This window comes from Camelina sativa, chromosome 16 (genome assembly GCF_000633955.1).
Source record: "Camelina sativa cultivar DH55 chromosome 16, Cs, whole genome shotgun sequence".
In the NCBI taxonomy this organism is placed as follows: domain Eukaryota; kingdom Viridiplantae; phylum Streptophyta; class Magnoliopsida; order Brassicales; family Brassicaceae; genus Camelina; species Camelina sativa.
In genome coordinates this window covers 2,608,110-2,635,311 of record NC_025700.1, presented here as the reverse complement: position 1 = coordinate 2,635,311, position 27,202 = coordinate 2,608,110, and the positions used below count along the sequence as shown (strand labels likewise).

The 27,202-nt window shown below is 33.9% G+C and overlaps 6 protein-coding genes and 1 pseudogene across 8 annotated transcripts in view; 2 read left to right on the top strand and 5 right to left on the bottom strand.

Moving 5' to 3' along the window:
• Window positions 1-2,335, bottom strand: part of LOC104749442 — a 6,554-nt gene extending 4,219 nt beyond the window's left edge. Inside the window, exons 1-5 of the mRNA XM_019237936.1 lie at window positions 1,943-2,335; window positions 1,707-1,750; window positions 1,410-1,527; window positions 1,193-1,307; window positions 8-100 (exon numbers count right to left, since the gene is read on the bottom strand). Of these exons, the coding sequence (XP_019093481.1) occupies window positions 8-100; window positions 1,193-1,307; window positions 1,410-1,527; window positions 1,707-1,750; window positions 1,943-2,159 (587 nt within the window). The 5' untranslated portion in view covers window positions 2,160-2,335. The remainder of the gene's footprint in view (window positions 1-7; window positions 101-1,192; window positions 1,308-1,409; window positions 1,528-1,706; window positions 1,751-1,942) is intronic.
• On the top strand, window positions 4,263-7,002 carry LOC104749441 (WD repeat-containing protein 55). The gene is made up of 14 exons (XM_010471076.2): window positions 4,263-4,443; window positions 4,545-4,577; window positions 4,663-4,727; window positions 4,837-4,924; window positions 5,012-5,084; window positions 5,337-5,443; window positions 5,548-5,647; window positions 5,809-5,885; window positions 5,997-6,045; window positions 6,137-6,183; window positions 6,268-6,338; window positions 6,450-6,505; window positions 6,580-6,709; window positions 6,813-7,002. The coding sequence occupies exons 1-14, from the start codon at window positions 4,349-4,351 to the stop codon at window positions 6,881-6,883; spliced, it is 1,062 nt and encodes a 353-aa protein (XP_010469378.1). The 5' UTR covers window positions 4,263-4,348; the 3' UTR covers window positions 6,884-7,002.
• LOC109129429 lies at window positions 10,270-10,903 on the bottom strand (annotated as a pseudogene).
• Window positions 12,398-16,364, bottom strand: LOC104749440 (probable methyltransferase PMT25). The gene is made up of 8 exons (XM_010471075.1): window positions 16,188-16,364; window positions 14,747-15,722; window positions 14,245-14,394; window positions 13,898-14,168; window positions 13,708-13,818; window positions 13,435-13,609; window positions 12,888-13,352; window positions 12,398-12,786 (listed from the first exon to the last, which is right to left on the bottom strand). The coding sequence occupies exons 2-8, from the start codon at window positions 15,683-15,685 to the stop codon at window positions 12,558-12,560; spliced, it is 2,340 nt and encodes a 779-aa protein (XP_010469377.1). The 5' UTR covers window positions 15,686-15,722; window positions 16,188-16,364; the 3' UTR covers window positions 12,398-12,557.
• LOC104749438 lies at window positions 16,612-21,371 on the bottom strand. Of its 2 annotated transcripts, none has more exons than XM_010471074.2 (4): window positions 21,074-21,371; window positions 17,642-18,213; window positions 17,466-17,561; window positions 16,612-16,901 (listed from the first exon to the last, which is right to left on the bottom strand). In XM_010471074.2, exons 1-3 carry the CDS (start codon window positions 21,174-21,176, stop codon window positions 17,472-17,474), a joined length of 765 nt encoding a protein of 254 aa, XP_010469376.1. In that variant the 5' UTR covers window positions 21,177-21,371; the 3' UTR covers window positions 16,612-16,901; window positions 17,466-17,471. The 2 variants fall into 2 exon arrangements, with proteins under 2 accessions (XP_010469376.1, XP_010469375.1); XM_010471073.2 differs by having other exon boundaries at window positions 16,612-16,896.
• Window positions 21,584-22,988, bottom strand: LOC104749437. Of its 2 annotated transcripts, none has more exons than XM_010471071.1 (4): window positions 22,647-22,988; window positions 22,387-22,523; window positions 21,987-22,130; window positions 21,584-21,891 (listed from the first exon to the last, which is right to left on the bottom strand). In XM_010471071.1, exons 2-4 carry the CDS (start codon window positions 22,501-22,503, stop codon window positions 21,658-21,660), a joined length of 495 nt encoding a protein of 164 aa, XP_010469373.1. In that variant the 5' UTR covers window positions 22,504-22,523; window positions 22,647-22,988; the 3' UTR covers window positions 21,584-21,657. The 2 variants fall into 2 exon arrangements, with proteins under 2 accessions (XP_010469373.1, XP_010469374.1); XM_010471072.2 differs by having other exon boundaries at window positions 21,804-21,891; window positions 21,958-22,130.
• On the top strand, window positions 25,025-25,971 carry LOC104749436. Its single transcript, XM_010471070.1, has one exon. The coding sequence runs from the start codon at window positions 25,123-25,125 to the stop codon at window positions 25,552-25,554; it is 432 nt and encodes a 143-aa protein (XP_010469372.1). The 5' UTR covers window positions 25,025-25,122; the 3' UTR covers window positions 25,555-25,971.

The window sequence follows — 27,202 nt, the reverse complement described above, 5'->3', positions numbered from 1 at the left end:
TCCAAACCATGCTGTTTGATGTCCAGTAACAGAATGTAATGATGATAATTCACCCCCCGAGGTAACAGTTGGCGTTTTACTGTCTTTAGCAACAAAATCACTGCAGAATATATATAACATACATGAGCAACCTGGGACAAAAATGTACAGATGAACAAAACTATAATTCTCAAAGATGCAGAACTAGGTACAAGATTATGGAAAACTAAATTATGGAAAAGTGAAAAATATGGCAAAGTAAAGGTCTTGACACCTTTTCACTAGAGGTACAAGATTTTGTCATAAATACTCTATATACTAGTACAACATTCTTACTTTGTTAAAAAATATATTCTATCAAATCAAACATCAACTGTACATGGAAGATTGCTTAGCATCAGCACAATACTCGAGATGATACCCTAAGATTATTCTGTACATCTACCACTGAGCCATAAGCCACCTAAAAACTTCTTCAGGCCACTCAGAGTCGGAATTAATTAAGGCTCAATTTATTAGTGTAGCCACTCTGCAGTAGTTGGTCTGAAAGCCTATTAACTAAATCCTGCAACTCAATCTTTCATATATGGCCATATGGGTCGATAAGTCCACAATCAATTATTCATTTAGGGCAGGCTACTGACTTGTCCGGTTGCATTCAACTTGTAAGAAAAAAAAAGGAACACAGGATAGTATCAGAATCCATTAGATCAGTAGAAGAAGTTATTTTCCATAAACACACAGTTGCTAATCCTAATCAGATTCATTGCTTAGTGCCTCAACTCTCAAGGCCCTCAACTATGAGGTTTGCTGTGCCACAAGCTAAGTCTACTGCAGAGGAGTATCTGCCATCTGGTGCTGCTTGTTTTCAGAGGCCATTTCTCTGCCAAATATGAAGGAGGGAACAAGAAAACTCGCATCTCTGCAGAGAAATAGTATCCTTCTTAAGACAAGAAGCTACAGAATACTGTTGCGGCACTAAACAAAAAGAAAAAATCTGATTATAATCTGCATATAGACTTATTTGTGTGTGTGTTTTTCGGACAGTCCTAAGGTATATTCTTCTCATGGTTTATTATTATTGGATTTTGATACTACCCTATGCTCTTAATTTATGCAATGTCATGGTTTCTTTCCTTCAGACAGGGTCGCTTTCTGCATCATGCAGCTATGCAGACAAGAAAGATGATGAAATGATCATTCAAAGGGAAACCTGTGTGGTATCTGATGGTGGCTCGATATGCCAGATGTAGAAGAATAAGAACCTGCATAAGACTGCATACCGCTCTCCCTCTTGTTAGTAGTTTTTACTTGGACGCTTCCTGACTCTGAACAAATAGAAACATGAAAACAGGGATGCACAGCTAGTATTAAGTAAGTTTTACTGATGTTGTACTCTAAAGCCAAAAAAAAGTCATGTATATATATACCACTAGAGGTGAAAGGGGTAGCTCCACTCCGTCCAGTATAACGATCAGAACCACCTCTACTACCACGGTTGTAATTGTTATTATAGCCTCGTGACCGGGAATCTTGTATATCCCTAATCTGAAAAGCAAGTAAACATATAAAGTCTTCAACATTACAATAAAATGAAATAAATAACTACCCTAAAACCAAAACAATAGCTAGGATCAAGTATTCTGGGAGTGAGCATGACGCTTAAAAACAGAGGTGCAAACTGTTTTTTTTTTTCAAATATGAAATGCCAACACAGGACTGGACACCTGTTTCTTCTTTTCTTGTTTGCTCGTCACCTCGTGAAAAGGATCTGAATAGTGAAAAGAATAAGAAACAGAATCATGAAAAAAGACATTAGCTTATGAGTTCAATGAGGAGGACTAAATGCTGGAAAGACAGAAACTTTCGTGTGTGTTTTTATTTAGTTATAAACCCCTAAGACAGAATCATGGAAAAAGACATTAGCATATTAGCCCAATTGACCCTAAACTAGCTCAGAGACCTTGGGAGAGGAGGCGAGTGACGGCTTCGTTAGGGTCCATGTTACAGTCCTTGAGCACAGCATAGATCTCAGCGTCAGGGCAGTTTACAATTTCTTTCAAACTTTGAACCATCTTCTTCGACCCAGACGGGATATCAGAAATCCCGTTTGAGCTTTTCCTGACTCCGACACTGCTCCTACCACCATCATCGCCGACGATGATCTTGTTGCCGCTCATTTTCTCCGTCGTGAGCTCAATCACTCTCTCTCTCTCTCTCTCTCTCTCTCTCCCTAATTAGATCTGAAGAAGAAAAACGAAACCGCTCCTCTTGTTTGTCTTCACTGTTTGCGAAAATAATAAAAATGAGAAGACGACCAAAGAGGAGACAAGACGAAGATGACATGACCATCAAAGTACTAAAAAGGTTTTAAGCAGAAACGAAACAACATAAGTTTTTTTTTGTTTTTTTAACTCGTAAATCGTTATAAAACTTTTTTACTCACTGTCATTCGCATTCAATATTATCGGGGGATTTGAGAAATTGTTTTGATGGAAAGGGGTATATGAGATTTTGGTCCTAAACTAACTAATCTCACATCTTCTTAGCCTATGAGAACCAAAGAACTGCTTTTGTCTTACTCTTAGCCTATGATTACAGATTACTGGTTAGAATCTTGATCACATCTTCTCCATACCCATTCGAGATCACCTCATCGTAAAACCTCTAGTTTGTGTGTAGGATGAAAGAAACTTAACAATGTGGTCTTGTGACAAAAAAAAAAAAAAACAATGTGGTCCGTGCACCAACTCATTTCACTATCCCTGAGTAGAAAACTCATTTTCTCTGATATAATTGATTTTTTTTTTTACTATTTTTGAAATTGATGGATAGTTTTTGTTTTTTTTTTGTATATATATATTATCAAATATGGATGTGAAGCTTTTTTGTAAGAAGCATGGGCCTCATCATCAATCAAATCAACAAGACAAAGAGGCCCATGATAAATTAAACGGCGTCGTTTTATTTGATGTGAAACCCTAAACTCAAAGCATGTATATAAAATGGTGAGGAGGCTTCACATCAAACCTTAAAATCACTTGCGTCCATAAGATGTACATGTACCTTTTCCCCAGTTTAAGGTTTTTTCCTCCGTACTTCTGTCTCAATATCGTCATTGGTCTGCTTTAGTCTTTTGTCCTTTTTATTGCTAGTATGTTGGACGGAAAAAGTGATGATATGTAATTGTCGCCCCAGTCTTATTTGCATCCATTACGATGGATGCAATATGGTGATTGACTTCATAATCTGATTTTTTGAATTTCCTCCACACCAATCTTTCTCGTTTTTTCCCCTCTAGTATATAGTCACATCATTTTCTTAATTAACAAAGAAGAGAAGAGGAATGAGGATAATTATCCAAAGTCTATAAATCTGAACCATAGTGTTGAATCAATGACATGCACTACCATCTGACCTCTTCTTAACCCAACTTATTAAATCTCCATCTTTGAGGTAATATTGCATATATAATGCCTTTGGTATCTGATGTCCAAAGTTATAAATGTAGTTGGACATTTCGTAATTCAGGGCATAAATTGAACTTTAAAAACAGGTTTTGCGACACTGGTAGCTTAATCGTAATAAGCTAACTGTCACTGTACCCCTGTTTATATATCCCATCCCACTCTTTTAAGTTGGTGCCTTATTTGATTAGAATTTACAAGTCAGTATCATTATCAGGAATCTTATTTCTAAGTAATATCCTGTCTTAATGGTAGTTGTATAAAGATCATTTTGCACAAACACCTCATGGTCGTCAATACGAATAATCAAGATTGAGCAAGCAAAAAAAAAAAAAAGGAACTCTGACAAGACGCAAGATGGACCAAAAATAACCTATCATTGTCAACATGATTATCGTGAACCTGGCTCCTATAAAAACCAAGAAGCAGATGAACAAAGGTAGTGCAAACTCTAATAATAGCTCATCTTAGTTATAATAAACTTTGACAAAACAAGCTAACAATTAAAGAGCATGATTGATCGGAAATGCAGAAAATTAAAAATACCAAAGTTGGTGAAACTTAAATAAGTCGTTATGAGTCTTATGAGCATCACAAACTCCATTTATAAAATCATTTAACTAAATTTTAGATTTTAAAGGTTGAAATTAGAATAAGCAAAAAAAAAAAAAAAGGTAAATATAAGATTTAAAAAAGAAACGGGTCCTAATTGTAAAAGTCAGGAAAGAGAGAAAAAAAACACCCCAAAGATCCGAGGGACCTAATTGCAAAATTAGAAAACAGAGACCTTAAACCCTACTCAATTCGGCGCGACGGCCTTCTTTAGTCACACTAGTCTTTGTCTCCGTACTTGTGGGGGGAGCAGTTTTTGTAATTAAGATTCTCGCTCGGGTAGGAGTGATATGGAGATCGATTTGGGAGCTAACGCGTTCGGTATCGACTTCCATCCATCGCAAAATCTAGTGGCTGCTGGTCTCATCGATGGCCACTTGCATCTGTAAAAGCCCCTTTTCTTTTCCTCTTCCTTCGTTTTTCCAGTTCACAAGAATCATCAGAGAGACTAATTATGTAAAAATCTCCAACCTTTCTCTTTTGCAGATACCGATACGACTCAGATTCTTCACTCGTCAGGTATTTTAAAAAAGCTCTTCTTTTTATCTGCAAAGTTTGTCTCTTTCGTTGAGGGTATTCGTTGAATTTGTGTTTCGTAATCTAGGGAACGTAAAGTTCGTGCACATAAGGAGTCTTGCAGAGCTGTTCGTTTCATTGATGATGGCCAAAGTTTGTTTCTTTAAACTTCGATCGAACTATTTGAGCTCATATCTTAGCAATGCTTGAGTTCTGCTTTAAATTACATGTTTCTTTTTTTTTGGGGGGGGGGGTGTTTTAGGAGTTGTCACTGCTTCAGCTGATTGCTCCATTCTAGCTACTGATGTGGAGACTGGTACTAGTGTTGCACATCTTGAGAATGCTCACGAGTATGTAACTAATTCCCCTTTCGTTTCTTATTTTGGATACAATTTTAGCTGACTGGTAATTGAGAATTTTTCGCATTGGTCTTGTAGGGATGCTATTAATACTTTGATTAATGTTACTGAGACAACTATCGCTTCAGGAGATGATAATGGCTGCGTTAAGGTCTGTTACATTCCCTTTTCGTCTTTATTCCAACTACTCTGATGGTCTCTCTGTAATTTTTTGTGAGAGAGGAATTAGTATTTGTGGTCCTTAGCATTTTAGTTGTGTGTGTGTGTCTTCTGCCTCAAGAGCTTTGTATTCTCTGTCTAAAGTTTTTTGCCCAATTCATTTGGGACATTTTCTATTTTGGAGTGAAATTATGTGCTTGTGTTGTAAATCATAACTTACGATAATGTATAATCATCTCCTCAGGTTTGGGATACGAGACAGCGCTCTTGCTCTCATGAGTTTAATGCACATGAGGATTACATTTCTGACATGACTTTTGCATCTGATTCAATGAAACTAGTGGCAACAAGGTTTGGATTTTTTGTAGTCATCTGATTCAGTTGATAGCTAGTGTCTTTTGATATAAGACTTTTCTGCTTATATCATTTATTTTTGTTTCTTTGACACCGTTTAGTGGAGATGGGACTCTGTCTGTCTGTAATCTCAGAACTAGTAAGCTCCAATCTCAGTCTGAATTTTCTGAAGACGAACTACTTTCTGTTGTGATAATGAAGGTAATTCCAGTATATTCCTGTGTAATTTATTCACTAATATATCTATCAAACAGAAAAGTATTTGTAGCCAGGATGCGTCATCCCAAGCTCTTCTCTCTCCATACCGTTTCCACTTATCTAATGTATGTGTTATCGTTTGCTTCTTACCTGATTGATTTCAGAATGGCCGTAAAGTTATCAGTGGAACTCAGAATGGTAATCTCTTGTTGTATTCATGGGGATTTTTCAAGGATTGCAGGTAACTCATATATCTCTGACAGTACCTATGTTAAAGGTTTTAAGGCATTGGAAAATTTTAAATAAGAGAGTATTGACACCTAACTGTCTGAAACGTTTGTTTTAACTACAGCGATCGGTTTGTTGATCTATCTCCAAATTCAGTTGATACTCTATTAAAGGTGAGATGCTGATACACTTTATTAAAGCACATGGTTACTGTAGCATTAGGAGCCCTTTTACTGATGGAAGCCTTGTGGATTTATGCTGTAGCTTGATGAGGACAGAGTTATAACTGGATGTGATAATGGAATACTTAGGTAAATTGTGATAATGGAATCCATGGGAGAGAGGTCTTATCTTCACTTTACTCAATCAAGTTTTATATACATTTTTTTCTGTAGCCTCGTTGGAATACTGCCCAACAGAATCATACAGCCTATTGGGGCTCACGACTTCCCTATTGAAGATCTCGGTATTTAGAATTCTATTCTCTCTGTCTAAGAACATTTTATCTTTTTTTGACTATTGTACTCGGTCTTGAACGAACCTCTAATTTTTTTTTCTGTTAAAATCTCTCTTGCAGCTCTCTCACATGATAACAAGTTTCTCGGTAGCACAGCTCATGATAGTATGCTGAAGGTATCAATTTTATCATCTCTAAACTCAAGCCCTTACAGTTATGATTTACATGTTTTGTGTTTTTGGTGATATAGTTGTGGAACCTAGAGGAGATTCTAGAAGGTTCTAATGGGAACTCGGGGAACGCATCTGGAGCTGCAGGACACAGTGACAGTGACAACGATGGGATGGACCTTGACAACGATCCTTCCAAGTCTTCCAAAGGTAAACTAAAGAGAAACCTACTGAACTTTTTGGAACATCTTAAACATTTCCTTGAGATGATAACTATAACATGATCTGATCTCGAGTTTTTCTTGCTTTACAGGCACCAAGAGGAAAACAAAAAGTAAATCGACTACTCTGGACTCTACAAATAATTTCTTCGCAGACTTGTAGATTTTGTTTCAGAGAAGTTTGGATAGTATATCAGTTTCATACTTGAATTGTCTACTTGGTTCTGACAGTTTTGTTAACCGACTACATCTTTTCTCAGAATCTCTTTACTATTACTAGGACTCAGACCTGTCATGCGAGAAATATTTTAGAAAAAAGTAAATAAAATTTAAAATATAAAATTATATATTATAAAAATTATTTGAACGTAACAGAATAGTTTGAATATATAAACATTAAACATAAACTTTTACTAAAAACACAATCATCAAAATGAAAACTTATAACAAAAAATAGTATGTAAAATAGACTCAACCTTGCAAAAAACATTGTTTAAAGTTTAATAAATATATAAGATATTTTATGAAGAATTATGATAAAGACCTATAATTAAAAAATTATTATAACAAAGTGATTTTAACTGAGAATATTGAACTAATGATTGTAATGAGTAAATATAATTTTCTATTAAATAATTATAATTAAAATATATTTAATAGTGAGTGAAATTGTATCAACGAAAAATTAAAATTAAAATACACAACTTTTAAAAACAAAATAAAATAAATGAAAATAGTTTTAAGAGAAATTTACGATAAACATATGCAACTGTAAATTCTATATTAAGTTTATTAAATTTCTTTATTGCTATAATCATTTCTAAAATTTGATTTAGATTATAGAATAACGTTGAATATTAGATATTAATATCCAAATTATTTAGATTCAACAAAAAACGTAAAATTTGTTTCAACAAACAATGATTTGTTAGTTATTGATGAAAAGACAAATATATAAAAAGTTCAAAAGATATGAGTATTTAAATAGACACACCTATTAGAACGAAAAATTGTGATAAAAAATATGAATAAAATATTGTGAAAAGACATAATTCTACAATGAACAGATACAACTGTTTGAGTTTTAAGAAAAACAAATAAAAACAATTTTTTTACAAAAGAAATACTATGAGAAATTGCAACTGTTGTTTGCATTTATTCAAACTGTTATTATTATTTTTAAATATTAAACTATTTTTTAAAGAAAAGTTATGATAAATAGACGCAAATGTAAACTCTTTATTAAGTTGTATTAAATTTCTCTATTGCTGTAACTATTTCTAAAATTTTAGTTAGATTATAAAATAACGTTGAATATTAGATATTAATATTCAATTATGTAGAAGCAACATAAAATGGAAAATTTTGTTTCAAGGAATTTGTTAGTTACTAATGAAGAGACAAATATAAAGAGAGTTCAAAAGATATGATTATTTAAATAGATACACCTATTAGAATGAAAAGTTGTGATGAAAAATATAAATAAAATATAGTGAAAAGACACAACTCTACAATGAACAGATACAACAATTTCAATTTAAAAAATAAAAATAAAATAAAAATAAAAACAAAAAATTTACCAAAAGGGACTACAAAAAATCGCAACTGTTGTGTCAGCACTGGATTGTATTTATACCTAATAACCCATATAAACTGTTTTTAAATAGAATACATATTTATTACCATATTGAAAAGTCAAATTCAAAAACTCACTATATACTCCATCGAACTCTTGGAAAAAAAACTCGAGGTATTTTCATTAAATTTTTATATTTAAAATTAACTAAAAGTTGTAAATTAGATTTATCATTCCAAAAATCTTTTATTAAATCCAAAATTGGAGGAATTTTTTTACTTTTAAAAGAATGAATGCTAGAGAATAATTTAGAAAGCTGTAAAAACCGTTTAGATTAAAAGTTTATATTATTTTGTGTCATGACAAAAAAATGAAAACAGTTCAAACAGACAGATATATATATATATATTTTAAAAGATATGAATATTCAAATAAACACAACTCTACAATGAACAGTTGCAACTTTATAAAAAACCGTTATAATGAACAATCACAACTTTTTGTAAAACACACATTTTAATTTTTTACAGATTTTTTTGGAAAATTATTCAAAAGCTACAATAGAAAAAAACACAACTTTTGGTAACATTTATTCGGATTGTTGTTATATTCATCATTCCAAAAGTCTTTTGTTAAATCAAGAATTGGAGTAATTTCTTGAGTTTAAAAAAAATGAATGCTAGAAAGTAATTTAAAAAAAAATATAAACCGTTGAGATTGAAATTTTAGTTGATTTTGTGTCATGGTAAAAAAAATGAAAACAGTTCAAACTGACAAATATATATAGATTTCAAAAGATACGAATGTTCCAATATTCACAATTCTACAGTGAACAGTTGTAACTTTTCATAAATAACTGTTTTAATGATCCATCACGACTTTTCGAAAAATATCCAAAAGGTACGATTGAAAAAACATAATTGTTAATCGCTTTTTTTCGGATTGTTATTATATATAGATTACTAGTATTTATTCATCACTGTAAGATTATGAAACTCCATAGAGAATTCTATTTATGAGGCAATCCTTATATAGTTTATTCTAACAATCACCAAGTCATACTTAATATCATATATAAGGTCTAAGAAGAAAGTGACAGCAAAACATTATTTTCTTTCATGAGAACAGAGCAAAAGTTATCTTCAATATATCTTTGGAGGTAATTGTTAAGCGATCTTACTATGTTCTAGAGTTTTTATGTATACAACTTTTCTCAATGCCAATGGATACAAATATTAAACTATCAAAAGGAACAATTAATTTGAACCATCACAGCTCCACCCAAGATGATATGACTAAGACCAGAGCAAGCGAATACAATAGAATCAACTGTGGAATCTGCATTACACAAATCCAACTGCATCAACAAATTGGGTCAATTCAATAGTAGGAAACTCCTCCTCCTCGGCCTCGGAAACTAGAGAAGATGGTCAAGGAAAAACAAAACCATATAATTAAGTAAGAATAATCTTACGTAAACAAACATGTAGCATGCAGATTTAATAGTATACTTAGTATCCACAACCAAACCAATATTGAGAAAATTTATTATTAAAATTGAAATTACAATGTTTCGGAAAATAATAAGCTTTAAAGAATAGTGATTAAACTCTGGAAATAACAAAGAGGAAGCGCACTAGTACGATACAGTAATTCGTAAGCAATTTCATAAGACTTGGTTTTGAGATCTAGTGTTAGCAATAGAAACCCAGTTAGAAGTTCACAAAACAATAACTTGTCCTTGTCCACAACTCCTAGTGGTGTGACCGTGTGAGTGAGAATCTGTGCTTCCCTAACCAAGAGGAAGTTATATTGAGATCTATGGAATATATCTCCGTCCATGTCCCCGGTCTGAATCAAACGACCATATCACTTGGTTGGGCCACATTTTTCCGGATACGCACAAACCATCATCAAGGTTGCACATGACCAACTCTCTATTAGAGTGGTGGTGGTGATAGTGAAACCACAAATTAAAGAATCGGGTAGGGGGATGCAGGGACAACGTACCTCCAAGCATTGGTGGTAAAATCAAAAACTTCACAAAAAGTAGTGTTGTTATCATCGTTGTAAAGGCCGCCAAATTCAGCAGAATTATATAAGCAAACTGGCTTGAATGTGCCATTGATTTTGTCTTTACCGAATCCAAGATTATCCCATGGAGTTGAACAGACCTTGTCTTCATGATCTTTGAGTAGTTGATAGGTAGAGAGAGGGAAAGTTCGATGCCATCGAGTGGTGGGATTGGCAACAATATTTGGAACATTGACATTGTAGAGGCATATCATACCGTCAAAGCTAATCTTGCAAACTTTGTACAAGGCTTTTTTTGCCCAAGGAGTAGGGATTAACAGAAAGTGATGACCCCAATACCAACATTCTCATACCTTCATACACTGTATCAAAAAGATATGATTCATCACATACGGATACGAAAAAAACATCTGGATTACCTGATTGCCTACGATTCATCAGTTGTCTTTCTTGGAAAGCACGACATTGGATTTTGGATTTCCATTGTTTCAATATAGACTTGAATTTGAGCAAGGATTTCACATCAAGTCTCTTGAGACTATTCTCCACAACATCATTGGGTAGCAAGTCCATATTATCTCTTGTCTTTGAATCTGAATTATGAAGAGGAGGGATTCAATATATCCTTGATTTATACACAGAATCATCATCCTAATCCAAATAGTAAACCGGGAAAAAAAAACCGAATTGTTGTTTTTTTTTTGACAATCTTTTTTTTTTTTTGACAATCAACCGAATTGTTGTTTAGACTAAATATATTTTAACTCGTGTTAGGGATAAATTATTTAATTTGTAACTAAACAATTTAGATTGTAAGTTGTATTTGTTTGTTAATTTTTTTTGTTTGAGATTGTATAATTGTATTTTGATTTGTTAACTTTAAGATTTAAACTTTATTTTTTTATATTAATTTAATCAACTTAATTATATCTATTATTCTAATATTAATAGTGTTAATAAAATAATGAAATGATGTTTTATCCCTGTAGCATTGACTTAACGATATTTTTAACTTTTAAAAAGTTGAAAATTCTTTAAAATAAAGAACCAAAGAAAACCAAATAAAATTTATAACTTTGAATGTATGATAATTTGATCTCTGCTCATTCGTATTTCGGAATCATTTTGGATTCTTTTATAGTATGACTATAAACCATTGCTCTATTTTTCCAAGTAATGTGAGACATTCTATGCATATGTTTTATATTCTTCATTGAAATGTGGGATATTGTATGCATATTTTTCTATTCTTGGATTGAGTAATATATGTCCATTTAAAATAACTTGAATCACATCATATGCAAAATCAATCACAAATTTTATTAAGTAAATTTATAATAGAGTAATTCAAAATAATTTAAATATAAGATCAAATAAAAATGAAAGGAGAATCATATATTTCTGTTTGAATTAGGTAGAGAGATTTATAGAAATTGGATAAATTTTGAAAATATTTTTTTCTAAAGATCGTCCATGTAATATAACTGAGAGGATAGATTCATTGTAGATGTATTTCGAATGTTGATATAGATATCAAAATTTTGGTTTGCTACAGGTTCAGTTTTGGCTGGTTCGTTTTTTATAGATTAGTATTTTTTAATAGATATTGGTTAACTCATTTCAGGTACACAAAATTCAGGTTCCGTTTGGGTTTTGTTCGGCTAATCCGGTATAGAATTTTTAAAACCGTTTTCGATCCTTATAAATTTTGACTTCGGATAATTGAATTACGGTTTTGTTTGGATTGGTTTGATAACTGAATTCTGGTTTTGTCTTGTTTTGAATGGAGTTTGCAAAAACAGTACAAAAAGAATAGCTGCTTCGAGTTAGATCTTTCTCTTTTATTTCAGTTGAGTTAGAAAACGATGCAACAAATCTGAATGAATTATAAATTCGTACAAATTTCACATCTTTAACGCAATAAGAAGCTCACAAACTATTTGAGTCAACTCTCTTTTTGTCAAAACAAGTCGGTAAAGATTCATCGCCACTATCTGACTCTGTTGTTTCTTGTAGGCCTTTATAGTGTATAAGATCACTTTGCTACGTTAAGTTGTCCATATTATATTGGTAACAATTTGGATCATATACGATAAGAGTCTAAGAGATTGCAAAATTTCAGAAGAACAGAAGAAAACTATCTTGTATAACGATCTTATGTTCTAGAGTTTTACGTATGCAGACTGAAAACTATATTCAAGTGATCCTTTAATTCTTTCTGAAAAGTTTAAGCGATTGCAGATTTGATTGTCTCAGTTTCTGCAGGACGCCACCATGACTTTTGAATGGAAAGCAAGCCTTCATTATCTTTGGACTGCGTCATTTTAACTTTCCATTTCATGGATTTCACCATTTTCTCAACTTCTCCTAATGTTTCCATGTCGTCTCTAATGATGAAAGTTCCCTGTGGCCTAAGAATTCGATCAATTTCAGCCATTACCGACACCAAACTGCACCTGTAATGCAAACGAAGAAAAGGGTTTGATTCATCAAATCATATCAGATCATCAAGCTCTGCATTGGAGAGAGAATAAAAAGAATCGGTGATGCTATCTACCTCTTCCTCAGGGTAGAGAAAAGATGATCGGCATGGAGAAGGTCATAAGTTCTGGGATAAGTGTTGAATGATTCACACCAGTCATGATAGATTCCAAATAAACCACGTTCATATATGATCGGCAGTGTATCTGGCGCGTCTACAGGAACCACGTTCATCACCCATAGTTTCAGATCCTTCAATGCAGCAGCAAATCCTCCATAGACTGCTCTCATGTCCATCACATTTCTCACATTCGACCAATCGATTTCCATGCCACTAAGGTATGACTTTGAGACAATAGTTTTCCATTTCTCTTGGTCCGCTGTGAAATCCTCTTGTGCAGGTTTTCCATAAACACCTTCCTTTGAATCCAACCACTCAGGTGCAGTCTCGAGCCTTTCTGGCCACATGTTTGGCCACACCGCTCCTCGCTTCGATGAATCTTCTGTCACTTTATGCATACATGCCTCAAGTGGAACATTCCTAAACCATAAATTCAACATATGAACATCAGATTGCATTGATTTAGTAATAGTAAATTTACGCAGGATTTAGGTCACTATACCAGGCTGCATTCTGATCATCGGAATCCTTGCAGAGAGGTGGCTCATTTTTAGGTCTTTTGTTGTAACATTTATTTGAAGTTGGCTTTTGGTATATGGCAGCACCAACTTCATTCAATTTGTCTTTCTTAATTGTCACCAGCTTCCAGCACATAGCCTTTGTGAGCTCCGACATTGCTACAACACAAAGAAGGCCTCTCCAAAGTTAGAAATCACTCTTCAAAAGCATATTTTGAGGCAAAAGGCAAACACAGAAGAAAGATCAAATTTCTAACCTTTCCATATACCAGAATCTTCCTCGTTCTTCCTATAGACTGGAGTTGCTGACCAGACAAAGAAACCACCCGGCCTTAAAGCACGATTCAATTCCAAAAGGAGTTTACCACCTTCATTTCAAACAACAACAAAAAGTAAGGGAAAAAGTACAAAAGTAACGCAAAAGAATACAATGGGACACACTTTTACCTTCAATATGCCAAGGGACCCTACAACGAGCACAATGGATAAGGTCAAAAACAGAACCAGGAAAGGGTAATCTTTTGGTTCCCATAACATTTAACATTGCAGGAATACCACGTTCCAGCGCGAATTGAACTTGCGCCTCATGCTCATCCTTGGGAGCAAATGACAAAGCAAGCACGTCTCTTTCAAAAAGGTAACCCCCAAAGCTAGCAACTCCACACCCAACATCCAATATAACACGAGTTCTATTTCCCCAAGCAATAGGAGGATGTGACTGCAACAATATAATTAATTCAATACTTATCATGCTTAGTAATGAGAAGCTTATTGTAGCCATTATTAAAATTTACCTGTTGGATGAAATCAATGTAGTGAAGGGCACCGTTCTTAAACTGAGTACCCCCACCAGGGAACGTGAGATGTTCACCACTCATCTTCACCCAATTTTGATGTCCCTTGATCTCTGCAAGCTTGGTGTGGGGAACATTGTTGTACCAGATCTGCGATTACATAACAAATAGCTGTCAAGATAGATCCTCTAAAGGACCGCAAGCAGTTTTTCTCTAAATATTGATAAAGTCTTCTTGTTAATTCTGGCGCAGTCCTATTGTATTTGTAACTAGCCTAGGGGTGGAGCAGGGAATTCTAGCTTTTCCAGCTCAGCAACAGACCCTACATCCGTCTGTTAGTAGCTAAAGGTTTAAAGGAGAGCTGGTGGAATTTGTTAGAGGATACTGAAATTGCGTAGGATCTTAGTTTCAGCATTGGTTAAGAGTAAGAGATTTCTCTCGTTAAGCAAGTCTCTTATATGGTGTCGTTCTTTGGTGAGAATTGAATAAAGAAGCAGTTTACCCTTTCCCTACTCTTTGGCCACTTGATGGACCGCTTGTATCCATCAGGAAGAGTCACAAGACAATGAGGAGATTCCGTAGGACAATGACGCTCACGGTGTTCATAATGCATTGTAGTTTGAAGCTTCTTGATAACTTGCCAGTTGTCAAGGCAAGGGATGTAGTCTGGCCCAGCAGTCACATTGCAAGTTTTCCATCCATAGCTACTTTGGTCCTTAGATATCGAGGACTCCTGCACTTTCTTCTCGTTCTGTGACTCAACCAATTGGGTCGACCAAGCTCCATCTCTAGTACTCGACTCTTTTGTAATTTCAGCCTGGTCACCAGCTGGAAAGACGTCCTTGTTACTCTTCTCCGTGCTGATTTCTTCAGTTTCACTAGCATTCTCTTCTGGTTTTTCTTCAGACTTTTCTTCGTTTCCATTACCATCCTCAGATTTGTTTTCTTCCGTGCTCTCTTCCAGTTGCGTTTTCTCTTTCTGACTTGCTTCATCACTTTCGGATTCTACTTCTTTTACATTCTTCTTCTCCTTCTCCACATCTCCATCACCATTGCTGTCATCAGACTCCTTTTTTTCCTCGACTGCCTCAGTTGTCTCGCCAGAGCTCTCATCGACCTGGTTCCCCTCAGCAGATTTCTCTATCTCATTCTTCACTTCGTTGTTCTCAGTCACAGCATGTTTTTCCTCGTTCTTTTCATCAGAAAAGTTCTTCTGATCACGATCGCCTTCTTCTTTCTTCAAGTCATTCTTAGTAACAGGTTCCACATCCTTTGCAGTTTCACTTGAGGAATAGTCAACAGAATCAGCCGGGGCAGACCACGAAGACGTGAACATCCACGCCCCAACTAAACATAAGGAAATAACCAGAACAATAGTAACGGTTAAACCATAGCTTGATGATTTCTTCCCGTCTACACGGGAATACTTCCCCATCGCCATGTTCCTCGAGCCAATGCAACCCCTTACTCACACTAACCTGAAAACCAATCACAAAGCAAAAGTTAACAACGGCGCAAATAAACCAAAAACAAATAAGTAAAACACGATGCAGCCATTCATTCTCTCACAATAGATCAAACAATGCATTCATACTCATATGTTCATTAGCTTTTAGGCTCAAAAGTTTCTAAACTTGTCACAGAGGACAAGATAACTCTGCATATATATGACAAACAAAGTAAGAAACACATAGTCGTCACAGATCTAGATGACCAAACTAAAACATACCTCGGATCTTAACACTCAATGAAAAGTTAAAAACTTTTAAACAAGGATCCAATCAAATTTAACTTATTTAACACCAAAACAAACCATAATTCAGTACAAACATCATCTAATAACAAGTAAAACAGATTCAATGAGCAGCGGCGAATCATACATTAAAGCAGTCCCCAGAAGCAATGAGGCTTACTGGGAAAAAAGATTGAGAGGCAAATCTTACCAGAGGAAATTATGGGTTGAGTCTAAGATCCTCAAAGATTGCAACTTTGTGAACAAGGAAAGTAGGATATTCCGGGATCGGATCTAGTAGAAGGAGCTAGTGGGTTTGATTCGAGTGAGCGCAAGCTTACGGGCCTTAAAAACGCCAAAAAATCCCGTTGTAAAAAAAAAAAAAAAAAGGAAGCTTTTTTAAATAAACAATTAATTTTTCGTGTTTACGAAGATTTTATTTATTTATTTTCTCTGCCGCCGCGTCGATCACCGACACTGACAGATCTGAAAACACACAAAATGTCAGCGGCTTCGTTAAACGTCGCTGTCTTAAAGTAAACAGCTAACGGACTCATACGGCCCATTCTTTCGTCTCAAAAAGGCCGTATCTGGTAAGCCCATTAATGTGCTGTTGAAACTTGAATGAATACTCGAAGTTGAACATCATCACTCTTTGATATAAAGAAACGAGAAAGAAGAAAAAAAAAAAAGGAATTGTGTTCAGTTCTCATGAATCTAAAAAAATTCCAAAACATGAACACAAGATTTTTTGTTCTTGTTTGTACGTTGCTAAAATAAACCAGTCATATAATTCATCTGGCAAAGACTCTAATGCTTGAATGTACAGAGAAGAGAATCTACGACCCATGAATCATGTCTTTGTTGGCTGTTCTTTTGAGCTTTTTCTGCTGCCCACTGTTTGCTGATTTTTCCTCCTCCTGCTCTTCATCATCACACCAAAGATATTGATGACACCAAAAGAAAGATTAAGAGGACACATAAGTGAAAAAAAGTCATGGACTTATCCCTAGAGAAGAATGGAGAGAACACTTAAACAGCATCGAGGTAGCTATCTCGAGTAAACCAAACAAAGAATCAGACACTAGAATCCTACAGTACTAATGTGCTATATATATATATATCACTGGTAGCCCAATTAGTGTTGTTTCTAGATAACTTGAATATTTTCTAACCAATTTTAAACACTTGAAAGCAAGAACATGACCAGAAAAAGTAGGAAAATGCTTCTGAAGAAGTGATTAACCGTTTAAGTGCTAATATAGAAAATGATTAAAACTCTTAAGAAGTTGTACTCCTCTCTACCTACGGAGCCATCCCCTAACCAAAATTCTCGCTCAAGTCAACGAACCCTCTCACTTATCTTACTAGGAATCTAGGATGTTCAGATGCTCAGAGTCTTCAGTTAAGCAGTTTTAGAGAATTTTAGCTATAAAAGAAACAGCTTCTCAGAATCCTAAACAGGCTAAAGTAAGAGTCTTAGACTAACCTGAAATTATCTTTCAGATCCTGTCATCACATCAAACAAACCGCAGCAACTCAACCATGAGGTTCGAACAACTGGTGGACCAGAAGGCATTAGACTCTGCATATTTCATAATATCCAAATGATTCAGGAAACTGAAAGATAAGCTCAAGTAGAGGAGGAAAGAACGAAAAAGGTACCCTTTCTTCCGAACATTCTGGCACTTCAGATTCTTTCCCTCTCTTGATTTCTTTGCTTGTCTCCGCAGCAGATCCTGGATTGTTGTTACCTTCTTTCGCTTCTTTTCGTCTACGCTTCTCTTCGGTTTCACCAGACTTCTGTTGGACAGAATCGGAGTCTGTCGAGCTCTCAACTTGCTCATTTTTGTCAGCCATCACAACCACAGGCTTGTCCGAATCAACAGCAGGTGCAATTTCCAAAGTTGAAGTACCACCAGCCTCTTGAGAAGCTAGTTTTCTGGAAGTGTGAGTAAAATTTTCAGGAAAGGAATTGGGTGGTTTGTCCACACAATTCTCCTGATGATCCGTTCCTCTTCCAACTGCAGTAAAGTCTTCACCTTTCACTCCTTCTGCCCGAGTAACGTCTGTTTTATCTTTAACAGTGACTTTCCCCAGACCAGATGATGAAGGAGGTGAAGGAGATGGGTCTCTTGCCCCAAATTCATCATTTCCCTGATAACCAGGAGAACTCAGATTGCCATCACTTTCTCTCTCATCTTGGCTTCCATGTTCATCATGTCCAGAAATGTTCCCTTAACATATAAAAAGATCAAAGAAACTGCTAAAGGCGCAATAAAACACTCTCTTGGGAACATTACTGGAAAAAGATAGAAAACATCGCAAGAATCAAGAAGCAAAACACAGACGAGACAACTAAATACGAATCATCTATATTAACATTTTCGAAGTACATCTATGTTCCCTTTTACTAAATACAAAACTATGTTCTCTTTTAGTTTTGTTTATTTAAAAAGTTATTTATAACATTAACCCCTAAAAAATTTCATAACTAACATTACTCCAGATTTTGTTTCCTAAATATTTTACATTTCATTCCAACTAAAAAACAACATTAATCAATATGGAAATGGAAACTATCATACATTTAACCACACATTCTGTTGTGTTTTGAAAATATCTGAATCATTCGCAAACAAAGAAAGCAACAATTTGATTCCCATTTTGTGTCCTAAAACCTGTGAGCTTTGGTTCTTAACGTAAGAAAAACTTCGATTAACATTTATTTAAATATCATAATTAACATATATAAACCTAATAAAATTTTTAATTATTACGAATATGTAAAATTAAAAAAGTCTAAAATACTATATAATGTGGTTATATAGTAGATGAGTTATAAAGAGGAAATGTTGGAATTAATAAAATATTGTTAAATTTATGTTCACACGGGTTAAATCCTCACTTAATTATTTATCAATACTACTAATATTAGAATATTTGACATAAAATTAAGTTGATTTAACTAAGACCTCTTCAATATATATCTCTATTATATTCTCTAAAATAGAGTAACTCAAAAATAGAGCATTGTTTTACTCCAATGTATTACTCTATTTTCAACTCTAAAACAGAGGTAGTGTAAAAAGATAAAGGTGAGAATAGAGTTGCTCTATATATAGAGCAATCCTACATTTTTCTCTATTTTAGAGTAAAATATAGAGTAGGCTATAGATATTTGACTCTAAAATAGAGTAAGGTTAGAGATGCTCTAAGATTGTATAAAATAATTAAATCATTAGGAAAAGTGTGACTCAATCACAGCGTATAAATTACTGATTATGTATTTAGATCCCTTACTTTTTGTTACAATAATTAAAAATCAAAATAGAATATCAAACACTAAACAAAACAAACTAAATATAACAAACAAATGGTCATGAAGTGTGTTGCGGGTTAAAAAACAATATAAATATTTAGCCGCACAACAATCGGAAAATCTATATATACATTTTGCAAGTATATTTAGCAAATAAATCCTGAACTTGCCACCTATTTACAAGACTGCCATTGTATTAACTTTTTTGATTTACCGATTTTGATTACCAAAAATACATTAAAATCGGAAATAATTAAAATCTGATAAATATGGTAACGAATTTAATGTTTATGACGATAACAAAAACCACATTTATAGGGATATTTCTATTTTTTTTTAATAAAAGAATATATTAATTGCTTACAAAAAATTTTCTATCAATCCTGATTTGCAATCTCGAATAAAAATCTAATAATGAGATTATTCCATATCCTATTGTTTACACGTTAAGTAATTAGTTTGTAGAGATTTGTTTAGTCATAAATTTAGGAGGATCCACACTCATTCCATCTCCCATATATATGATGTTTGCAAACATTCCACCGGAAATATATATGCTGATGATGCAGGGCATGGTAGGTATGTTGGTGGATACCATGGTGGCGGTGGTCATGGAGGAGGCGCTGTAATGGATTTATCACTGGTGAATCGGCTGATGTTGAATGACCACAAAAGACTTATGAGGGTTGTAGCGGGACATGCGTGGGTAAGTTTTCTTTTTGTTTTGTTCACTATTTTGGTTGGTTGTCTAACTTCTAATGTTTTGTGGTTTTTTTTTGGTTACTTGAAGATGTTAGTAAATGATCTACAACATGAGGAGTGGTCATGAAAATTGGGGTACTATTGAAGATGGGGTTCTTCCGTAAGCAAGACACTGCAAAAAAATAGTGAAGGAAAGAATGATCTTAAGGATAAGAGATTATTGGAGTAACCTGTAATATACATAAATTAACTATAAATATTGTTGAATTAATAGTAACCTTATAATCATATATGATTTTCATTATTAATCATATTCACATTTTTTATATATATTTTATCATGATAATAGAATTTTCACAATTATATATTATTATTATTATGATAGTTTTTAATATTTGACCACCATCGCATTTGCGGGTGGATCATTCACACCAATTTTCAGTTACTAGATTAATCATTCAAAACAATTGATACCATTAGGAGGTTAGGAGCAAAACCACCTGTTTCTGCAAACTTTTGCAATTAGAACCACAACTAAGTCGTTTAAACAAATCTATCATAGTATAACAACCTAACATATTTATCTGAAAATTTTAAAATACAAATATTATCTTGCGGTGTACCGCGGGTTAAATCCTAGTTTAATTATTATTCTATTTACAAAACTTCCAATATTTAACAAATAGATACAATATAAAATATAAATTATATGTCCGCGGTGTACCGTGGGTTAAAATCTAGTATTGATTTGATGTAAAGTCACAAACTTTGGAGCAATAATTAACCCGAGATTAGCTAAATATCAATACATGTGCAGATTCTTCATAAAAATCCTCAAAAGATTCGCTATAAAGTAGGATCAAAGCATCATTTCACTTCGTCTTGTGTAATATGAAAAGTTTCAGAGCCATTCGAAAAGACAAAGGTAGAAACTTTACCTAACACCAAATCTGTTTAAGAGAGAAGATACAAAAATTTCCCTAAACCCCAACTAAACCAACCAAAAGTAATATCGATCCCAACAACTAAAAATCCTGAATTAAAAGCAAAACAGTAACCAAGAGAGTACCTACCATGACCATTGAAGCCTTTGTTGTTGGCACCAGCTCCAATGGATTCTTGTTCCTCTTGCTGCTTCTTCTTCAAGGCCTTTCTTTTCTTCGACCCAGGAGGCATGATGATCACTGGAAACAAGAAAAGAAAGAACAAAAAATGGAAGAAAGGTTTGGTATTGGTTCGTTCTCACTCTAAAGATTTTTCTCGAGCTTTCGATTAGTCCGAGTGGGTTGTTGGGTTGTGTGATTGTAGGGTGGAGTTGAGGTTTCTTCTTTTTGTTTGTATGTGTTGGGGAAAATCAAATGTCACACTAATAGTCAAAAGAGGCACAAGATAAGGCGGAGCCCATTTATTAAACGTGTGTGTGTGTCGGTCCGGCTCCAAATCTACTTACTACGTACGGTTCGTTTGGTAGTATTCTTTTACAATTAAGGAATATAAAACTAGTTTGAAAATATGCATCTTGATCACTTTCTAATTAGCTCACAATTTTGTTCATATTTATTGTATTTATGAGAATTGCCCTATGTTTTGATAGATACATTTTATTTGGGTAAACAAGGTTTTGTACATGTATAGAGACACCTTTGACAATAACATTTTACAATAGAGTTGGGAAAATGCAAAAGTAAAAAAAGCAAAAACAATAAAACACACAAAATAAAAGTAAATGATAATTTGAAAGTTTTGCAACAAGCACACCGAATCTACTATGTGTTTGATCTTTTATTAGTACTTTATTACGATCAGCAGCAGAGTCGGAGACATCGATCACATAATGCATCATCATCTCTTGTTCATGTGTTTCCTCTTTTTGTTTTAGCTCATGCTCCACCTGAAAAAAGATCGATCAACCAGAGATTATTAAAATCAATCACATGTTGTGAAGTGAAGAACAAACCTATACGAAGTTTTTGAATACAAATTTACGTTGTGTGTTGTCATCATATTCATGGTATTCTCATGCTCCATCCGTGACTTCTCTTTCATCGCTATTATTAACTCTGCTTCTGCAAGGTTATTAGATTCTTCCATCTTCGTTTCTTTCTCCATCATGAATTTATCATTTTCTTCCTGAGAACCCAAATGATTTTCCAATCTTTTAAATTCTATTAACAATTACAATAGTTTGGTACGGACAACGTGAACGTGTATGAGTATAGTAAATCTATATATACTAATGTAAAATATATTTAAAACTATGAAAATTATTTAAGAAAATAAAAAACTATTTAAATATATATATATATCTTTTAGTGTTCATCGTCGTATGATCAGCTGAAGGCAAAGCATACGAGAGACCACTTCATCGTCGTAAATCATATTTCACCTTAATCTGGTGAGCATACGATTTCCCAGTGTTTTGGTTTTGAATAGCTGCAACATGGTCTAGAAGCTTGACTACAAGAACTACGTTTATAACGGAGGGCAAATCCTGATCAGCCATATTCTGATCACCAGAAATTCCTGCATGCACGTACCGATATGTTGAACATATATAAGAAAAAGTTATATATATCCTTTGAAAAGAAGAATGAAGAAATTGGAAGAAATTAAATTGGTAGACTGTATATCAAAAGAAAAACTCACGAGCTTTCTTATCCTTTTGTTTGTAAAAGAACAAAAGAAGGATGGATGAACAAGTTAATCTACAAAACAATCGTATATACAAGTGAATAACATAAGAAGAAGGAATGCACAAGTTAATCGACGTAACAAAGCATATTATATATAAGTAAAATGAGCTCTCTCTTTCTCCATCTATAGTTTCACCTTGTCACTAATGTTTTAGAAAAATAACAATAAAAAATTAGCATTAAAATACTTTCTTAATTAAAATCCATTTTAACTTAGAAGAGAGATCAATTTAATTATTTTCTCATCATTCAGCAAAACAAAACAACTGATTAACGAAAAGTATAAAGAGGATGATATTGGAAACATATGAAACAATGAAACACCATTTTATGAGATATAGATAACATTTCAATTCTAAAAAAAAAAAAGGACACAAAATTAAATAAAACTAGTGGTATTTGTATATGTGACACTAGAGTTAATTTATCTTTGTGAAAGTGAGATTGATTTGCGCACTAAATTGAGTAGAAGTAGAAACGGTAAACGAAACAGAAAAGCCAAGACGACTCTTTGGGGATTGACTTTGGTAGTTCTTAGCCTGTTAGTCTACCAAGCGACATCGCCATCTGATCCCCATCCTTTCAATTTCCATGCGACATCGCTTTTGATGGTCTTAAACAATTATTGTACTGTAGTTTGGACAAATCACATGACATGATTATGGTCTATTGATAAGTATGATGTTAAACATAATCGTAATAACTTTTGTAACATAACAGTCGGAAACTCGGAATAACGGATTTGTTCTGAAATATCTGTTGAAGTGACTCATTAATTTAGAATAGTTATACTATAATATATGTTGTGGAAATGCATGTGATGTGATGATGTCCTCTAAATAGATCGAGGATATTAAACTACACATCAAAAGCATTGCTAATATTATACGTTCATTAATTCCCTACATTTGTATAGCAGTGTACAATACAAATAGCATGAGTTATCATATATATTGTATCATATTAAGAAAGATACATTCCTATCAAAACCCTCAAATTTATGGAGAAGTATACACTCTGTGATGATGGCATAATTCGTTGCAATGAAAATGCCTCTGAAAAAAAATCCAAATTTTAAAAATGGATGAACTAAGTTACACATATTGCCATGTATCTCTTAGTAATTAATAATATTCAGCCTCTAAAACTTAACGTATGTGATTAAATAAATGACGAATACACAACATCCAATATATTATTATTAATAATATTGTCATGAATGTTTTTTTTTTTGGTAGAAATATTGTCATGAATGTTACATAGCCGGTTTATATAACGTATTGATTTTTACACGTTTTTTAATCACAACCATACACAAACACTAGAAGATGTCGACCTAAAACCAATTACTAGCTAGTCATATCATTATATATATTCTACAATATGTAAGTTTTATTATATAAAATTAGAGAAAACGTATATCACAACCTGACCAATATTAAGTTATTAACATTGTCTTTCAATTTCAGGTTTCATCTAACAACAACTTGTTCATATCATTCACTGTTTTGTATCCAAACTAAATAAAATCCGTCAATGGAATTGTGGAAATTTTCGTGTTGATTCCTCACATAATTGCTGCATAACTAACCAAATTAGTTATTTAAAATTTATCCATGTAGTATTGGGGATAATTTGAAGGAAACTATACAAAGAAAATTTGAATGGCTATTTGTTTTTCTGTGCACCAAAACACAAAATGGCTATTAAAGATAGTTATTTTCAAAAACTAAAACCAGAAAGTACAACCCTTCAACTACAAATACTGTACTTTTAAATAGACTGTAGTGTAGACTAGTCCGGCCTAAGAAATCCAAAATATATGATGAACACAGATTGAGACCTATGAGACATTGAGACCTATGTTGTCTAGAATCGGCCGAGTAGGACAGACTCGAACCTAGGATGAACACAGATTGACATTTCATCAGGCTGATGCGATGTGTTGTATAAAGTCAACTTTTAACGTGGCATGATCCCTATCGTCCGTTGAGAATCACACCAAGTTACATATGTTAGATTAGATCTATGTGAGATCTTTAAATCTAATCTCATCTTACATAGGCAAGCTACGGTAATATGTGCATTTGGTGTTTTGACTTTTAAGACTTGGCTTCTTGAGGAAATAAAAATGGCCAAAAAAATCTAACATTAAGTAGAGAAGACTTAGACAGCTGAGAGAAAGACAAAGTCTTCACAATCTCTAATTTAGAATCATGGTGTACCACAAACTAAGTGACTCTTTTAACACAACAAAACGTGAAACCCACCTGGGACATACAAACTACAAATGACATGGTTACAAAAGACAAGCCAACACAATCCCAGAGACACATACATTAGCCCAAACCTTTTTGTCTCGGCCTATTTTATTTTTCTTTTAGTTCTCTCTGCTTTTGCTACAGACAGAGCAAAAACTAACCGAAGAGATGCGAGGAGCTGAGTCGTTGGTTACCTTAAACCACAAGATTCTCCGGCCATGTAGGAAACTCCTAATCAGAATCAGCAAGAGCTGTCCTCGACGCCATAACCGGCATTTGAAACTCAAGAAAGCATCTCCTTCTTCTTCAGCTTCTTCAGGGAACAAGGTCACCAAAGTGGTGGCTTTGTTCTTCCTCTCCTTCCATAAAAAGAAGCAGAAGAAAGAGAAGATGAAGCGGCTTAACGAACTCAGGAGCTTCTCGCACGCAGTCAGTGACCAGAAGAAGGTCCCAAACAAAGAATCAAACAAGAAAGTTTTCCCATCAAGACTCACAATGTCATGGCTAGGTCAAGGCAAGGGTAACAACAACAACACACAGGAAGTCCCTCAAGATCACGATGCACGTAGTAGAGACAGCACAAGCGCATTCATTCCTTGATATTTCTATGCTCTATCAAGTCTCAATGTACATTGACATTGAGAGATCCTACACTAAGATATTTTATATTACGCGAGATACTTCTCTAGCAATATCAATCTGTGTGTTTGCATATTGTGGTCATTGAAAAGGTTAAAACAAGATTGATGCATATGATGAATTTTGTAGTAATGGGGTTAATTAAATATAATATTAGAATCATCAACAAAAGGATTGCAATTTCAAGAATCCAAATAATATTGGAAACAGAAAGAAGATAGACATTGAATCTTTATACATCTATCCTAAAAGCACGGACCAAGTTGCTTCATTCCCTAAACCCCCAATCTTAGGCAAATCAATTCACCCATTGGGTTGATACAAAGTTTGGAGTAAGAAGCCAGGTAACTATCCTCCAACCATTTCTTGGCAGCATCTCCATTGTATCAGGACCTAAAAGAACAGAGACAATTAAATAGCAATTAAAAAAATTGAAAAGCTTCTACTCTCACAAGGAACAAGACCATAATAAATTCAAGAAAATTTTATGTTGAAGCTCTAAAGTTATTTAAGTTATAAAGACCCACATTGCGGAAAGAAGAAACTAAAAAAATGAAGAGTAGCAGAGCAAATCTTACTCATTGGAAAAGAAAAATCTGGAACGGTGTTGTAGGAGCAGCTGGAAAGAAGTGAAGCCATGGGCCGTGGTTACACAGTATTAGCGGTAGGAGAAGGACAAGGTTGTTAAACCCTAAGAGAGAGAGAGTTAACTTAAGAGTGTCTTTAAGTAAAGTAATGATCTTTGTTGAACGCGTGCTTACAGTTCTGTGCATAGAGCACAATTACCAATGTATGTGAGACAGAGACAGAGACAGAGAGAGACTTTTGTGTTTTGGTTTCGAATTCGAAGATCCCCTCTTTTGTTCTTCTGAGAAAAACAATATGGGTTCCTTAGTGGGCTTAGCTATCTCTTACTGGGCCTTATTAAAAAACCTTGAAGAAAAAGGTAATGTCTTCTTGTGACCATAATAATGACGTTAACTAAAAAGGTCCAAATCAAACTAGGGTTTCCCGTAATGTGTTTAAATAAATTACCTGTTGTAGACTTCTAGTAATACAAATATTAAGATAGTTAGTAATTTTTGTATTTTAGTGAATAACTACTAGTGTAAATTAGATTATAAATTTTTGATAAAGTTAACAGATATGTTGTACATTTCTCACCTTGATTTGATAGATGTCACAGGCAACAAATTCTGCTCTATCTGTCTCTCACAAAGTCACAATCAATGACAAGTTGACAACAGAACAGCTGTTTTATGGTTCGGCTAGCTTTTGTCCACATTTGCACTACGATTAAATCCAACTCAAAATATTTTCAATCACATTTTCATAATTCCAACCAAGTACAAAATAAACACTTGCAAGCATTGCATTATAAAATCCTAACACATTAGCAATTATTGTTATTTTTCTCAAAATTAACCACAAATTTCTTATGTTTTCCTATTACAATTTAGGGAAAATTTAAAGAATATGAAAAAAATAGGAACGAAGGGGATAAATAAATCTTTGTTTCACATTTTCCCCACCTTTACTTAAAATAAAACCAACACGGGAAAACTGGAATTATTCCGTAATATAGTATGCAAAAAAAAAAAAAAAAAAA